This window comes from Neomonachus schauinslandi, chromosome 4 (genome assembly GCF_002201575.2).
Source record: "Neomonachus schauinslandi chromosome 4, ASM220157v2, whole genome shotgun sequence".
Taxonomy (NCBI): Eukaryota; Metazoa; Chordata; class Mammalia; order Carnivora; family Phocidae; genus Neomonachus; species Neomonachus schauinslandi.
The window spans coordinates 154,271,462-154,284,391 of NC_058406.1; the positions used below are offsets into that span (position 1 = coordinate 154,271,462).

At 42.2% G+C, this 12,930-nt stretch overlaps 1 protein-coding gene across 1 annotated transcript; it reads left to right on the forward strand.

Annotated features, from left to right (window-relative positions):
• The first annotated feature begins 698 nt into the window (after positions 1-698).
• Positions 699-11,619, forward strand: CTHRC1 (collagen triple helix repeat containing 1). Its single transcript, XM_021688457.1, has 4 exons — positions 699-851; positions 5,525-5,746; positions 7,745-7,961; positions 11,087-11,619. Exons 1-4 carry the CDS (start codon positions 699-701, stop codon positions 11,227-11,229), a joined length of 735 nt encoding a protein of 244 aa, XP_021544132.1. The 3' UTR covers positions 11,230-11,619.
• Positions 11,620-12,930: the final 1,311 nt, after the last annotated feature.

Below are 12,930 nucleotides of genomic sequence, written 5' to 3' on the forward strand. Positions count from 1 at the left end.
TATTCTCTAACTGAAAGTTTGTATCTCCTAATCCCCTTCATCTATTTCACCCATCCCCCCACCCGCCATCCCTTTGGCAACCACCAGTTTGTTCTCTGTATTTAAGAGTCTGCGTTTTGGTTTATGAAACATCGGTTCTTAATCAGTTAGGTCATGGGCCCCCGGGAGAACCCGATGATACCTATGGTTCCTCCCCCACCCCTGCTCCGCTCCCAAATGTCATCTCCGAAGAAGAGCTTGCCTACTGTGACAGTCTGACAACCCCTGAAGGTGGTTTCTGGACCCCCGTAAGGGCACGTGCCCCTCAATGTTCATTTAGGCGGTGCCATCTCCACCCCCGCCTGGAAGCCTCCACCTGTGGCCTCCCACCGCCGCCCCCCTGTGACCCGCCCCCCTGCCCCGACTCCGCAGGCGGCTTCTCTGCCAGGGTCCCGGCGGCTGCGCCGGAGGGGGCGGGCCCGGCTGTGGGCCCGCCCAGTGTCGGGCTTGGGGTGGGGGTTCCCGCCTATTACAGGATGGAAAGTCGGTGTCTAGAGGGGCGGGAGGGAGGCAGGGAGGGAGGCGCGCCGGTGAAAGGGGCATTGATACAGCCTGCGGCGGCCTCGCAACGCGGCGGGGCCAGACTCTGATCACGTCCCGGCGCCGCGTCTCCTCCGCCTGGTGCTCCTGCTCCGCGCGTCCCGGGGCCGCCGCGCGCCATGCGCCCCCACGGCCCCGCCGCCGCCTCCCCGCAGCGGCTCCTCGGCCTCCTGCTGCTCTTGCTGCTGCAGCTGCGGGCGCCGTCGAGCGCCTCCGAGAGCCCCAAGGGGAAGCAAAAGGCGCTGTTGCGGCAGAGGGAGGTGGTGGACCTGGTGAGTCCGGCGGCGGGGACAAAGCCGCGGGCCGCACGGGGGCGACGGGAGTCCGGCTGGTGGGGTGGGGGGTGGTCTGTACAGCTGCGTCTGTGGGTCGTGCGTGCGCCTGGGTGTCCCGCTTTGTCTGAGTCCACGTGTAAGGTATGACCTGGGCAATGCGAGCAATGCGCCCGTCCCCCCCACCCCCAACATGGGGACATGGAACTCGCACGGGAGACCCAAATGCTGGAGCGGAGATGCGACGTGGGTCGGGTGGGATGTCCCAAAATACATTTCTGGCCTCTGAGGGCCTCGTCCCCCCACCCCCAACACCCCGGGAGGACAGAGAGGGTTAGGGCGGCAAGGGGGGAGAATGAGAAGTTGAGTAGGTTAGAAGGTGGGCCTGGGAGCTGTCTGGGAGACCCTGGACTCGCTGTTCCCCTGGGTGGGCCTGGGCCAGAGCCCTGCGACGTGTCCTGTGTTGGGGCTGGTGGCCACGTCTGCCTGCAGGAGAGAATAATAACCCTCACAAAGTATCCGTCCAACTCTTTGTAACTTGAACACTATGAGTCATGTTGGGTCATCTTCCTAGGGAGTGTGTGCTGCAATTTACTTTGTCGGACAACCACAGCTCAGGACAGGAATGGTTCAGAGGGATTAAGGCCAGAAGGGGAAAATGAAGGGACCCTGCACTAACCCTCCCAGGACCCAAGTCATTGTTCTTTTTATAGGCAGATGGGCAGTCAATCCTTCCAGATACCCTGGGTCCTCAGCCTGTGGCCACCAAGCAGGAGCACCACAGTGGAGCTAAGGGAGAAGACAGTTTTCAGAAGAGAAAACAAACAGCCCAAGTGCTTTCTGAGGGTCTAATCTATGGGAAGGTCTGTTTGCTTAAAGCTCTTTCCCTCCAAAAGTCAACAAACCCAGTGGAGAGCAGAGCAGTTCTCTGCCCTGTGTCAAGAGCTGTCCTTTCACAACTACCATATTCCTTGGCACATAATAAACTTCAGTCCTTAGGCCAATCTTACTTGCAGACAAGTGTCGTTTACAGGCATTGCAGGACCTAAGGGGGGGGGGGCATTGTTTTGATAAAAAAAAAACAAAACAAAACACCTGTTTCTTTAAGCTGCCATTATAAACTGAGCTAATAAACCAAACTCCCTGGCAGCTAGTTCTATGCCAGATTCAAAACCTCTGGAAAAAAATTCCTGCCATTGCACACTGCACATTTTGGTGATGCGCTATGTAATTTTGCTCCACAAAGCAGACAATGTGTTCAGAGCTACGGTTCTATTTTAAGTGTCTAAATTGCCTAAAACTGTACCAAATGGCTGGGGTTCATGTGCAGTTTGCATTTTATGAATTTGTAATTATGATACACAAAATACCCCTTTTCTCCATAAAGCTAGCAATTTTTTCTTTTCCTCCACGGATTTACAGTACCTGCGGTTTCCCACAACTCTCACCCAACTTGGAAAAGCTTATTGTGCAACCAAGCTCAGGTGCATCCTGTAGATTAGGTTTGGTTTTGCTGGAGGAAAAAAAAAATGTTCATGTGGTCACTGAGAAGGTTTCAAGAAGGTTTCTATAAAGCAACTTCTTTGTACAGGAGCTTTCAAAGCGGTCCTTTCAAGCTTCCAGCAAGCTCTGCCCCCTGGTGGCCAGTGGAAAAACAGGGGTTCATTCTACAGACATTTACAGAACGCCTGCCTAGTACTAAGCCTATGCTGGGTTAACATTTTTAAAGTGAAAGAAGACATGTAATACCCGTGGAACCAAATTCAATAAAATTATGTGGCCACTGAAATGCAGGTTTTAGATAAAAATCTGAATAAACATTCTCAACCTTGGCACTACTGACATTTGGGGCTAGATAATTCTTTGTTGTGGGGACCATCCTGCACATCGTAGGATGTTTAGCAGCACCTGTGGTCCCTATCCCCATTAGATGCCAGTGGTACCCTCCCCTCCCAAGTTGTGACAACCAAAAATGCCTCCAGACATTTGCTAAGTATACCCTGGGGGACAAAATCATCCCTGATTGAGAACTAGTGATATATAGGAAAATAAAATTTTGTGTATCATCTTGCCTCGGGGGGGCAAGTGAAAAAATAGTGAAAAAAAAAAATCAGAAGTCTTGTTTCTCCCTTCCCACTTGAAATCTATGTCTAAACATGTATCTGCTAGTGAAAGTGAATGAGATTACTAAAATGAAAAGTAAGTCTAAAATAAACCAAACTGTTTTAGAACATTTTATACTTTAGCTTGTCTTCAAATTTTGTTAAATACATTTGTAATTTTGTTAAACACTTTTACTGTTTCTTTGGTAATAAATAAATAGTGCCTTTTCTTACATCAGGAAAATGGTAGTGGCCAAAGTCATGACAAAAATCATTTATCAGTGATTTGATAGATGAAATTGGTGATGTGAGAAGAAATTGATTGGGAAACATTATGTACATGAGGATCCTTCCTAGGCAGCGGCATTGCTGGATTTTATGATATGACCATATCTAAGTCCAGAAGTTATTTTAATATATAAGGAATCTTGTTTTTTTTTTGTTGTTGTTGTTGTTCTCACTGGACAGTGTCGTTATACAGAATGATAGTACAATTTACACCAATAGGGGAATGTTAAAGTAAAAATTTAAGTGGATTGCATTTGAGGTTGGGGTCCTAATAAATGGACCAATTCCAAAAAAGACAGGGGAATTAGACAGATGGAGATAAAATATTACCTTTACCACATACCCAACTATGTTGGTGTGTGTGGCTTGTGTGTGCGTGCTGGCCGACGGGTTTGCCAATGCTGTCTTTCCCAGGTCTAGACCCTGGTAAGGTCCCCCCAAGGGAGTAGACACACCTGCCCAGTGTCACTGCCTCATGTGGTCTTGGGGGGTAATAAGAATCATCATGGCTGACATACGCAGTGCATACTGTGTACCCTGCACGGGTCTAAGCACGGTTTTATATAGGATCTCCCTTAAATCTCACACGAACCCTGCCAGGTAAGAATCTTTATTATTTTCCCTCTTATACAGGGAAGGGAACAGGCACTGAAATGTTGAGCAAGTTGCCTTATCTCACATAGCTAATAAGCAGTGGAACCAGGATTAAAAATCCAGAGAATCCATGCTCTTAATTTCTACCTGATACTCTTGCTGTCTGCCCACCAAGAAAACCAGAGAGAATCCTGGCACTTAAGAGGTTTGAGAGAGGGGTGCCTGGGTGGCTCAGTCGTTAAGCATCTGCCTTCGGCTCAGGTCATGATTCCAGCTTCCTGGGATCGAGCCCCGCATCGGGCTCCCTGCTCTGTGGGAGGCCTGCTTCTCCCTCTCCCACTCCCCCTGCTTGTGTTCCTGCTCTCACTATCTCTCTCTCTGTCAAATAAATAAATAAAATCTTTAAAAAAAAAAAAAAAGAGGTTTGAGAGATTACTGCCACCTTACTGGTGGCACTTACCAGTGGTCACCTGTGACCAGGCCGTTTGCTGCTGAGGAGATGTGAGGTTGGAGGCCAGAAGTTTTAATCTAATGACACTTCCTTCACATAAAAATAGAAGCGGGAGATGTGCAATCCAATTCAAAGATATTGCTGGTGTAAGATAATTATTAACTAAGATTTTTTGATAATTATATCCCTAGGACTATGTCTTAGGGAAATAATTCAAAAGACAAAAAAAGCTATATGGGTGAAAATTTTCATTACAATAATACTAATGATAGAAAAAATAGAAATAACCTAAGTATCCCAAAATAGTGCAATGTTTGCATAAAATTTTTAAAGTATCATTATGATACTTTACAGTGCTTTACAACATATAGGGTTAGAAGAAAAAAAGCAGGGCGCCTGGGTGGCTCAGTTGGTTAAGCGACTGCCTTCGGCTCAGGTCATGATCCTGGAGTCCCGGGATCGAGTCCCGCATCGGGCTCCCTGCTCGGCAGAGAGCCTGCTTCTCCTTCTGACCCTCCCCCCTCTCATGTGCTCTCTCTCTCTCTCTCTCTCTCTCATTCTCTCTGTCTCAAATAAATAAATAAAATCTTTAAAAAAAAAAAAGAAGAAGAAAAAAAGCAGTATATCTAATTATGTTCACCCTGGAATACAGCAATTTAAAAATCATGTATGCTTTTAATAAGCGGTACAAAAAAGGCAGGCAAATGAAAACATTTTGTCTTTTTTGATTTCTGTGTGTGTGTGTGTGTGTGTGTGTGTGTGTGTGAGCAGTCTGTGCAAAAAAAAATGGGAAAGAAATCTCAATATTTTAGAAATAACTTTAAAATCAGTTCTCTATAATAACTCATCTAGAACATGTGCAAGTGGTATGAAGGGATTCTTGACTCCAAGGGCTCAAAATAAGTGCAATTCTAGGGGCCCCTGGGTGGCTCACTTGGTTAAGCGACCAACTCTTGGTTTCAGTTCATGTCATGATCTCAGGGTCCTGGGATCAAGCCCCCCTCATTGAACCCCCAGCTGAGCCCCCAGTTGAGCCCCATTGAGCCCCAAGCGAAGCCCCATGTTGGGCTCCATGGTCAGCGGGTTGTCTTCTTGTCTCCCTCTCTCTCTGCCCCTTCTCCTGCTCTCTCTCCCTCTCTAAAATAAATAAAATAAATCTTTTAAGAATGCAACTAATCAGAAAGAGCTTTGAATCTTGAATGATGAGGGTTTGTCCCCTTTTCCTTTTTCTGCTCTAGTATAATGGAATGTGCTTACAAGGACCTGCAGGGATGCCTGGGCGAGATGGAAGCCCTGGGGCCAATGGCATTCCCGGTACCCCTGGGATCCCAGGTCGGGATGGATTCAAAGGAGAAAAGGGGGAATGCTTGAGGGAAAGCTTTGAGGAGTCCTGGACACCTAACTACAAGCAGTGTTCATGGAGTTCACTCAATTATGGCATAGATCTTGGAAAAATTGCGGTAAGTGAAGTCTGAATTATTTTAAAGTTGAAGCAAAACTTAAGAGTGTTCATAGTTGAGTGTGAATTTAAGATTTTATTTTTGCTAAAAGACTTTTACAAAATTAAGGAGTAGGGGCCCTGTGGCTAAGTTAGAATTAATGAATAAAAAAGATAACATTTCAGAGTTAATTTTATAAAGGTATTTCTAAGACAAATAAATCACCATGTTATTTTAAACCTAATAATATCTAAAATAACACTCCTTTTTTAAAAACGCAAACAAAAAGAGAGAGCATAAGTATCTGTGCTGGACAGTAAGCAATTTTCCAACCTTGTTTGAAAGTGAACTTAACTTTAAATTAGTATAAGAAAGGGGCTCCTGGGTGGCTCAGTCATTAAGCGTCTGCCTTCAGCTCAGGTCATGATCCCAGGGTCCTGGGATGGAGCCACGCATCCCATCGGGCTCCCTGCCCAGTGGGAAGCCTGCTTCTCCCTCTCCCAGTCCCCCTGCTTGTGTTCCCTCTCTCGCTGTGTCTCTCTCTGTCAAATAAATAAAATCTTTAAAATAAATAAATAAATGAGTATAAGAAATTCTGCTGTGGCTCCAGACACCATAAGGGTGGGAAGAAATTTCCAAGAAACTAACCATGTGATAGGAATGATCTCCCAAGTGGGAAGTCCATTGGTATTTGTCCTTATTCTGGGTAGCAGATGTGGCTTAAAATTACTAAGCTTAAGAGAAGTGGAACGGACCAGAGATGTACAACAGTAAGCATTTAAAATTTTTCTGCAACATTTAGGGGGGAAAAGTACTCAAAAGAGCCTGTCTAGCAACGCATTTTGGTTAATGATTCAGTCACTTTAATTAGTGTTTGCTTTAAAGGTAACTGGCTAGGCGACTGGGATGGCACAGAATTGAAGAAACTGGTACTATTCCCAAGGCTCTTTCTTTTGTTGACCAACTCTGTACATGGTTCCGTGTGTATATTATTATTATTCAACAATACGTTATTCCTTGATATCAACCACTCCTACCACCAGGCAAATGCAAGTAGAAGAGATCTTACTTTCACAGAACTCTGAGATGCTCCTCATCTCAGCTCTTTACTGTCTGTTCCATTATCTATAAAAATGTTTGAGGCGGTCTTGATTTGATTTTTTGTACTAGAATTTCCATAGAGCCTCCAGAGTTTTGGTGACTGTGACCATTTTTATTTTCCTGTTACTTCTTAGAAAGCATTGTGTTTAAATGTGTTAAAATGTTGCCTGCTTCTTTAAACTCCTGACATTGATAGACTGGTTACTTATTTATAGTTCATCAAAAGTTGCTGAGTTCTCTCTGAAACTATCCCTGTGCACTCTGAATTATTATTATGTTTTTAAGTTTCTTTTAGGAGCGGTCAGAATGAGTTTGGGAGCTTTCTGAAAGTAAAGGATAGTAGACCATGAGCCAGTAGAGAGACAAATTTTGCAAAGAGTAATTAGAGAAAAAACCCGGGGCCTTCTCATTGTGTCATTATATAAGCCTAAAACCTCCACCTCTGCTTTACCCCTGATACTGTTTGCTGTTGCTCAAAAAGAAACTGGTCAAGAATAAATATATAGTCTAGAATATAAGTTCCATGAGAGCAGAGATTCTGTTTCATTTACTGTCGTTAACTGTAGCATCCAGCACGTAGGGCTCAGGAAATATTTTTGGAATGAAAAAAGAAAAGTAAATACATAGACTGGTTTGGCTTAAAATACTGAAGACCAGCTGTTTTGAGTAAGACTAAAAGATACCTTCCGTGGTGTGAAGAATTCTAAGAATGCCATAATTTGATTTTCTTAGAGTATCTAATATCAATATGAGTCTCTTCTCTGCCTTGCAGAGAATCTCTCTCCTGTAAAAGTTAAGCTTTTTAAAATGTAGTTTGAGGAAAAGGAAAATTGAATAACATTCACACTACAACTTGAAAGCATCTTTTGAATGAAGATTGAAAATGCTAATTGAACCCTATTTCTGTGTTTGTGATAGGAGTGTACATTTACGAAGATGCGCTCAAACAGCGCTCTGAGAGTTTTGTTCAGTGGCTCCCTTCGGTTAAAATGCAGGAATGCATGCTGTCAGCGTTGGTATTTCACGTTCAATGGAGCTGAATGTTCAGGACCTCTTCCCATTGAAGCCATCATTTATTTGGACCAAGGAAGCCCTGAACTCAATTCAACAATTAATATTCATCGCACTTCTTCTGGTACGTGGAATAGTGACTGCAGGATGTGCCTGATGGCTTTGGACACCAAAGATTGGTCTTGAAGCCACTATCATGTTGGTTCACCAGCCTGTGATAAAGAGACCTATAGCAAGTTTGCAGTACCTAACTACTCATTCTGGTTGCATTCAGAATTCCCTGAAATGGATCTTTAAAAAAATGCGCAGATAACTGGGCTCTGTCTCTGACGGACTGAATCAGAATCTCTGGGGATAATACCGTATTTTTTTTTTAAAGATCCCCAAGGTTGAAAATCACTGAATTAGATGAAATGGCAAAACAGCCCATAATGCCACAGAGCAGTGGTTTTCCACCCTGGCTACACATTAGGCTCAACTAGGGAACTTTAAAAAATCCCCGTATCTGGGTACCACCCTTCCAGGGAGTCTGACTTAATGGGTCTAGATGCAGCCAAGGCCCTGGGATTTCAGAATCGTTTCCAGGTAGTCTAATGCTCAGCCAAGGTTGAGATCCACTTGATAAGGAGATTATTTCTCCACCTTGTCCTTTAAAAGGATAGATATTGTCTGCTGAATTTGTAAAAGAGGACATTTCTATAGTGCATTCTTTGTTTCTGCCTAGTATAAGAGAAAAGACATTCATTTAAACCAGTGGTCACTTAAGGTGTAAGAAAAAAAAATTATTGGTTTGTTTTATTCTATTTTAAGGTTCATTAAAGAAAGCTTGGAAGATACCAAAGAAATAGAAGGGGTCGGGGTGTCTATTAATGTCATCACCCAGACACACCTCTATCGATATTTGGCTGCTGGCCATTTTGGTTTCTTGAGTTGCAGTGGGATTGTACATCATGACAGTCCCTGCTGGGAGAATCACAGGATGTATGTATCACTAGCTTCATTCCCCTGTTGTCTTGCAGGGATTTCTCACTAACCTTGTACTTAAAAAATGGCAGAGGGAAGAGAAGAGATCCCTCCACTGTTAATAGAGGAAATTCTATTTCAGCATGCTTTGGGGATCCAAGTCAGATACTGAACCCAAAAATTAACAGAGCACGTTTATTCCTGAGAAATCAAGGGCATCCCTTCTGCATTATTCCTCAAATCCCCACACTCTCCTTGAGATATAAATAAGATATTTGAACCCCCTCTCTTGGCCTATAGAGAAGGTCCAGGGAAATAAAGTGTGTTATGCAGGACAGTAGAATCAGTGTTCAAGAGAGCAGAAACCAGCTCCTTGCCTGCCGTCTTGTCTCCCCAGCCCTCTCTTTGATCAGGTTAAAAAGCTTCATCACTAAGTCCTTAGATACTTGTGCTGGAAAGGATGATGTGTTTTCCATCTGAGAAGCAGTCTCTACAATAAGAAAAATCTAGATATAACATCAAAATTCAATTAGGAAGTGATATATGTTTAGTATATATGTTATTAAATTATATATATAAGTATATATATTAAACATTATATACTATATAGTATGTATGTGATATAAATAGTTGGTATAAGCAACTTACTTTCTACTGTATTACCTTTAAGGTGTTTGTGCTAATATCTTGCTGTAATATAAGCCCTCAGGCCCAGGAACTGTGCCCTATACATGCATATGCTTTATAACTTATTTAACATAGCAGTTCCCGACCATGGTGTAGAAATTTATTTGGTGTGATCACTTGGGTGGAATGTCAGAAGTAATTTGTTATTTATAACAGTTTTTGTATTAAGATGATAGAAGGTTACCTCTGTAATAAAATCACTTTCCCTCATACACTGAAACTCTTTCTTGAGAGAAAGGAGACACACTTAGCACATTGAGGATGACTTAGAGCCTTGGATATGCCCGTGGGGAGTTTGAAAAACATTTGAATGTCACCTTGTTACCTAGGGCCAAGAGGAAAACAGGTCTAGAACCCCCTAATCCAACATATTTTAGGTGCTTAATAAGTAGCAATATTACCTTATCATAGCAAAAATGCTCATTCATTCAAAAAATATTACTTCACAGGTTAAAGACCATGAAGTGACCATTTGATTCTCCTCATGTGAGACTGATGCTAGACCCAAATTTGTCTTACGGCCTGTAGCGTGAGGTGAACAAGTTTCTAGGCCATGGACGTGCAGATCTTGGGAGAACATGAGTATTTCTGGGCATTCTCACTCGGTGTGGTGCTAGATTAAATGGGATTGTGGCCACACTGCTTCGTTCTCCCAGCTTTGAAAGGGGTCTGAACCAGTCAAGTCTGGATTCTGAGGGACTTACCTTAGATTCATTGATGTGTCAGCTCAAGGAAGAAGATTGCTCCAGGACTACATCCCTGAGGCTCAGTTGGAATGTACTAACCTACCAGATGGGAAACCTGACCAGTCACATGATGGCAATCCCTACACTACTTGTATGTCAGGACTCATTTTCTGAAAGAATCTGGCAACCTCTGGTTCCTTTCCCCCCTTACACAGACACATACCTTTTTGTCTGTTAAAATGACCATTGGGGGATTTTTTTTTTTTTTTTAATATAGAAGGATCTTGGTAAGATGGACTGCAAGTTGTATATTAGTATGTGAAAGTCCAGAGACCCTGAGAAAAGTTGTATATTTATAAAGCATAAGAACATAGAGGAAAAGCAAGATTGTTTGTTTGTTCACGGTGAGGAAAGTCCATGTACAATGGGATTCCCAGATCGAAGGACTGGTATAATGATTATGCTAGAATTTCTTTTAATGTTACAAAAGTCCTTTCTTCTATGCAGCAAGTGTATAGGTAAGTGTTAGAAAAGGCTTTCTTTAAAAAAGACCTGCAAAGCAAATAAAAGTCTTGGCTTCCTTTGTTTAGTCAAATAAATTGCTTTTTTGTTTTCAGTCACCTAAACGGTAACTTTCAGTAACTAAACAGATTCTGGTTTTATGGCTGAAACCTGCAAGAAAACTGCCTGTTCAGCTTATATCATCAGATGGGTAGGTATAGGTTTTTAAAAAATATTTATGTGGTAAGAAAAAGAGACCTTATCTTTATGAAGTCCTTATTGAGCATTAGAATTTTTAATTCACTGTGCATTCAATAGATTTGTCACCTACTTTGCTAAAGTAATAACATTTAGGTGAAGATTTTTGCTTTTTGTTCTAAAGAAAGCTCTAACTTTCATCTCTGTTCTGCAGTGGAAGGGCTTTGTGAAGGAATTGGAGCTGGATTAGTGGATGTTGCCATCTGGGTTGGGACTTGTTCGGATTACCCAAAAGGAGACGCCTCTACTGGATGGAATTCAGTATCTCGCATCATTATTGAAGAACTGCCAAAATAAATCCTTTAATTTTCATTCCCTACCTCTTTTTAATTAAGCCTTTGAAGGGTTCATTTTAGTGGCATTTTAATATAATTTTTATGTATACATCTGAATAAAAAGCAAAGCGAAACGTGTTTCAGACCAAAGTGTGATTTCACACTGTTTGAAAATCCAGTATTATTCATTTTCCTTCCATCAAAAATGGTTTCAGGATTTTGTAGTTGATTAGAATACTTTCTTCATATTCCCCATTCCCTGTACCTATAATTTGGAATGTCATTGTGGTCTTGAACTTCTCCTATTCTCTTAGGATAGCACTTTTTAAAACAGAAAGGCTAACATACCAGTGCTTTGTACAAGTTGTAAATGTTCAGAACTGTTTTATATCTGTGAAATAAAAGTTATTTCAAACAACTTCAGTATGTTAACCTAATTGCCAGTAAAATTAGAGTTCCATATTTTGAAGAATATAAAGAAAAAAAGGATATTTACCTGTCAGGAAATACATTAGCATTTTTGGAATTTTATCTTTAAGAAAGAATAAAAAGGTCGTTATTTTTTTTTTTTAAGATTTTATTTATTTATTTGACAGAGAGAGATGCACAGAGAGAGGGAACACAAGCAGGGGGAGTGGGAGAGGAAGAAGCAGGCTTCCCGCGGAGCAGGGAGTCCGATGCGGGGCTCTTTCCCAGGACCCTGGGATCATGACCTGAGCTGAAGGCAGACGCTTAATGACTGAGCCACCCAGGCGCCCAAAAAGATCATTATTTTTAACAAAGAATAAAAAGAGGAATTCTGTCCTCAAACTGCTTGCCACTTGGTAGGGAAGATAAGATATATACAAAAATAACAATAAATCAAAGATCAATATGTTGATTGATTGACATAAAAGTTGATTGAGGGGTGGTACAATTCAAAGGATGTTCTATTACCTCTGGCTGAGGTGATCAGAAAGAATTGATGATGAAGGAAGTACAGATGTCAGACTGATAAAGTTAGGTGAATCCTGGCCTTGAATTGGAAGTATCAGTATGAACTCCTGAAGTACTTTATCTTAAAGAAGCCTATAAAACAATAAAATAAAGCCTCCTAGTTTTTGGCCTGCAAACAATGACCTAGAAAAGGCTTAGAAATGATGACCAGTCGGGTAACACCCCGACTGAGATCTCCACATTCCATTTCCTACTAAAAGGAACTAAGCCTCCTTGAAGAAATGGGTGATTTCAGCTCTGGGGCAGGAAATGTACAGTGTGAGTCTGGAACATCGTGGCATACTGGAAAACAAGGCAGCTCTGAAAGACAACTGAAAAGGAGCCAAGATCCAGCTTGAATTGGTTCCCACTGGCAACGATGGTACAATGTAAGTGTCAATAAAGATAATAACTGCAATGGTTTGCAACACATCAAATATGTTTTAATGCAGGAGTTCATAATGATATTAACAAATTTCATTGGTCAACTTGGAGGATGCCAGCAAACCAACTTGTTACTTTGAAAATTGGTAAATAGAAAAAACCAAGCATTTATTCTACTTTCTCAATATGAACCACATTTCTGGGCGACCAAATTGTTGATGAAGGGAAATTTGTCCTTATAGAAGTGTGTATTTTGTAGTGTGTATTGGTATAGATAACAAATGAAGAATGATGGAATTAGAATATCAAATTTGCAGGGGCGCCTGGGTGGCTCAGTTGGTTAAGCAACTGCCTTCGGCTCAGG

Excerpts from the sequence above, each read along its gene's own strand:
- CTHRC1 (XM_021688457.1), top strand. The coding sequence starts at position 699 with ATGCGCCCCCACGGCCCCGCCGCCGCCTCCCCGCAGCGGCTCCTCGGC. Across the intron at positions 5,747-7,744 it reads TAGATCTTGGAAAAATTGCG|GAGTGTACATTTACGAAGAT; the intron begins GTAAGTGAAGTC and ends TGTTTGTGATAG. Across the intron at positions 7,962-11,086 it reads TATTCATCGCACTTCTTCTG|TGGAAGGGCTTTGTGAAGGA; the intron begins GTACGTGGAATA and ends TCTGTTCTGCAG.